The 4,363-nt window shown below is 46.4% G+C and overlaps 1 protein-coding gene across 3 annotated transcripts in view; it reads right to left on the reverse strand.

Moving 5' to 3' along the window:
• Positions 1-2,651, reverse strand: part of itga8 (integrin, alpha 8) — a 63,111-nt gene extending 60,460 nt beyond the window's left edge. Inside the window, exons 1-2 of one of the 3 annotated variants that reach the window (XM_081715193.1) lie at positions 2,533-2,651; positions 1,042-1,099 (exon numbers count right to left, since the gene is read on the reverse strand). In XM_081715193.1, coding sequence (XP_081571319.1) covers positions 1,042-1,099; positions 2,533-2,626 — 152 coding nt within the window. In that variant the 5' untranslated portion in view covers positions 2,627-2,651. Of the gene's footprint in view, positions 1-433; positions 976-1,041; positions 1,100-1,592; positions 1,786-2,532 lie in introns of those variants that run through there. The other 2 variants (XM_081715194.1, XM_035526043.2) reach the window with 2 other exon arrangements.
• Positions 2,652-4,363: the final 1,712 nt, after the last annotated feature.

Raw genomic sequence — 4,363 nt, forward strand, 5'->3', positions numbered from 1 at the left:
AAATGTACCTTCACAGAAGACAAAAGACAAGTACAGGACAACAACAACAACAACAGCAACAACAACAATCGACATTAAGCTTGGACACTGGACAGCTTCGCAGCAATGATTACTCACTGCATCACTGATTAAACATAATGCAGCACATATGATGATAATTCAATAATAATTGAACAGGTTTACATAAGGACAGAGCAAGAGTCCAGGGCTTTAAGAGAATCAGATATTGCTTCGCGTTAGTGGTGCTGAACCTGAATTCATGACGGAGGAAAATGAGCTTCATTACTTCATCATCAAAGAAAACTAACCCAGAGAATTGCAACGTCAGTCCTTAGATGCAGTTAATTAAACGAGGAATACATACGAGTTCTTCTTTGTCCAACAAAAATACGCGAATTAAACCTTTGTCGGCAGTGGAATTTAATCAACTTACGCGTTTCTGTCCTGGCTTGGGTGGTAAAAGTCCACCGAGTATCCAAAGTAACTCCCGACTGGGCCAGTGTAGACCGCGGGCTTTTCTAAATCCAGGTTAAAGGCAGCAACTCCGCACAGAATCGAGAAGATACAAGAAAGTTCACGGACAAAAGCGCGAATCTCACACGCCAGCATCACTGCACTCCCCGCCTTAGTAAATATAAGTCAAATAATATAAAGCAAAATAATAATAATAAAAAAAAAATAAAATAAAAAAAAACGTGCTTGAGATACTACGCAGTTTGGGCCGTTATTTCAGAGGCTGACTGTCAAATCTCCAACGCCTGCTCCGCGCGCTCGCTGCACTCACACTTAACCTGCGCGCCTTTCTCCGTAGACTCTGCTCGAGGACTCCGCGTGCAAAAACATTAGAATGATCTGCGCGCGAGACCGGGCTCCGTCACATCGCATAGCGCGAGCCCAGAGCACGTCATCCGTCTGGCTCCTTTTAAGGAAAGGGCCACTTACAACATGCGCGCACGATGGACGTACAAAAACAAACCCGAATGGTTACCAAACGGAACAATATCCTACTGGGAATTACGTTGCGTTTAATGAGTAGCTTACATTTGGGGAGGTCTTTGGGAGTTCTTCACCGGATGCTTCGTATCGCGCGTGGTGCCACCTATTCGCAAATGAAAAAAAAAGAACAGTAATTATACGCGCCGAACGTCCTAAGTTAAACGTGGGTGCGTGAAGTGCGTGCGTTAAGTATAACCTCCCTGGTAGTAATAAAATAAGCAGAGCGGATGTTTGGATGCGAATCTACAGTCGCAGTCTTCCTGTCCTATTCCTTTGAGGCAGACTAAGAATAGACGTCGGATCTTGTTCACAGAGATCTGGGGTATCGGAGTTTGCATCTAATCTGAACTAACTACTAACGACAGAAGTGTTTAGCAATTGAAATTAAACCAAGAGATGCAGATTGGCAAATCTTCTCTCAAACCACAGATCAACGAATTTAAAGGCACAAACACAATTATTTTACCTACTATTTATGTATAAAAAAAAATGTAACGCCAGCAAGTGAGAACGGTATGAAGCAAGTGAAAATATGCCATTTTCGGCGACACACTTCAGTGGCACGCTACAGGCGAGTGAGGAACGAGAATTCAGACCTCGGGGGGCGCAAACTTGACCGCGCGCCAGATGTGAGGTTCCAGCCGGCCCCGCGTGTCTTTCCTTCACTTCTTTCGTGCGCTTAAAATCTGACAGCGCGCAGCAGAAACGCCACCTCCTCTCACCAGAGAGAGCGCGTCTGCGCCGCCAAAAGTACCGGGAAATGACCGTGAACATTAGTCCTGCACCAGCCACCGGATGTTTGGGAGGCTCGGCTCGTGTGTAACGATATAACGCTGAGAATAATCACCGAGGAGGCATGAGAATTAATACGATAATGTACAAGAGCTTTAAGTCGATAGCGTCATCTGTGGCCGTGGGTCTCAACGGACACAGGCTGCATCTTATTTCTGTCACCTGAATTCGCGCACTCGACGCAGACAGAAAGCAGCGAGGGCTGAATCAACCCAGGTGTGACACTCTAACAACCAGAGAACTTTAAGGATGACGGAACACCTCTCATGTGGTTTCCTTTCATATGTATGTATCGCGGGTGGCGAGAAGAGAAAAAAAAAACCAGACTCGGGTGTTAACTGGAAAGGCATAGGGTAAGGATGAGAGAGAGAGAGAGAGAGAGAGAGAGAGAGAGAGAGAGAGAGAACAAAGTAGAGAAAAGGCACAGATGAAAAAGGAGTGGGTTAAGACCATGGAGAGGAGGCGAGGGAGAGAGGACTGGCAATCCTCAAACGAACGCAGCTCAATTGAAGAAGATCGTCTCCCGAAAGGAAAGAAAGCAGCAGCGGACAGACGCAGACCTGACATTACTTCCGCGTATCCGCTCGTCCTACAGAAGCGCACGAGGTTGGCGAATACGTTTCTTTATTCCTCGTGCCACTGCCGAGATCAAATAATACCGAGCAGGATTGTTAGCTCGCGCACGCGTGCGGCCAGATGAAATATATGAAAGCGAGCACGGCGACGCAGGTTCTTCGCGCGCACCGGTGCAGTGGAAGCGTGGTCCCGCGCGATAGGCAGCGAAGCGCGTTTGTGTCACGGAGCCTCTGTACAGCAGGTGGAGACCATCGGGAAGCATCTGAGGTAAAAGGGTGCCTCGTTTTTCAGACTGTATTTTTGGAAATGTCGAAACTGCAACCCAAGACCTCGAGCGTTGGCGGTGTGTTAACACACACACACACACACACACACACGTACAATATAGGCTGAGCATTAGACCATCTGTGATTATTTTGCTCTGGCTGGTGTAATAAAACACACACACACACACACACACACAAACAAACAAAGTGAATCAGATATTTTACCAGATTCTCAGAAATCACTTTCTTTGTTCACTGACTTCTGGGGATTCTGATTCCATTTATCTAATAAAAACACGCACGTTAACATTATTCCAGAAACGGTGCTTGTAGGAAAACGATTTAGCTAATACAGACAGAAGGGCCGTGGAGAAGCTGGAAGGCATTCTTTGAATTCTCCACACAGCCTGTGAGGCAGAGAGCCAGATGGAGTCCGCTACACAGGGCCACAGTGGGTCCGAACTCAACAGACAACGCAGTAGCACCCACTTACGAGAGAGAGCGCCGATTCGTTCGTAATTACATAATAATGAACATATTTTAAACTTTGGTTTACAACTTACAACTTTGTTGTAAACCCAGAATAAACATTCACTGTATGCTTTGCTTCAGCAATACATAGAATCCAATGAAAAACCGAGCGTAAAGCAGACTTTATGCTGCACAAAACGTACGCCTAAGAAGAGACCAAAATACTTTCTCTAATCAAAAATACTTCCACTGTCCCACTTTGGACAGCCAGAACTACTCTCCTCCAGGTTGAACTTGATTCTTCATTTATCACCGAACGTTAGTTAAACTATTGCGAAGTCAGAGACAGGTAAAAAAAAATGTTTTAAAAAGTTCGACATCACGGTCATTTCTTAAGATGCACAAAGGCTGAGACACATCTGTCAAACAAAAGTCCGTGTTAATAATAAGTCTGTGCGATGTTTACGCTCGTCAGTGATCAGCGCACAGAGGCGTAACAGAATTTCCGACTGGACGAACGAGAAACCGACACTGTTTACGGCTAACCGAAACTCCCGCGTCCTTAAGTTTCAGATCAAATCTTCTGCGATCGCTTGAGACGACGGGACAAGCCAGCGCCTGGTGAGGCGCAGCCGGCATTACACCCCAGCTGCGTGTAAGGCGCGTCGGCAAAAACCCAGGGCTCGGAAAGTGGTCCGTGAATTCATTCACTTCGCCGACGAATACGAGGGTATCGTGTTTGATGCGGTGCAGCTTATTTGAGGGTTTGATGAAAATTTGGGCTGTGTAAGATGCCCCCCCCCCCCCGCCCCTTTTTGCTTTAATTGCTCGGCGCACGAACGATCTGTTCCATGTGTCATGCGCGCGCTTAGGAACGGTTTTAATTATACGGAACGCGCCAAGCCTCGAGCCCCGGACCACTGACCCACGGGATCATAAAGGCCGCACGGGTCGGCATGCATATGACGTCAAATAGCTGTGGACAAGCTTCTCCGGCCAATTCTTAAGAGATTACCCCGGCTTATTCGGACGTTGTGATGAACAAAGAAACAAACATTTAATCAATCATCACTTATAAGAGTCACGTAGGTCTCATCATATCACGTGGGTATGCATCTTTAACCACCAAGTATAAGGCGTCCAGACAGATGAGATGTTTCTTGTTTACACGCATTGGAGCGACAGCAGCTCTAAACCGCCACAAGAGTAAGAAGCAGTTTTGAAAAGGCAAAATGCAAAATCATAACAAAGACGGTCTGTGC

The sequence above is a fragment of the Electrophorus electricus genome, chromosome 1 (assembly GCF_041902795.1).
Source record: "Electrophorus electricus isolate QZ-2024a chromosome 1, ASM4190279v1, whole genome shotgun sequence".
Taxonomy (NCBI): domain Eukaryota; kingdom Metazoa; phylum Chordata; class Actinopteri; order Gymnotiformes; family Gymnotidae; genus Electrophorus; species Electrophorus electricus.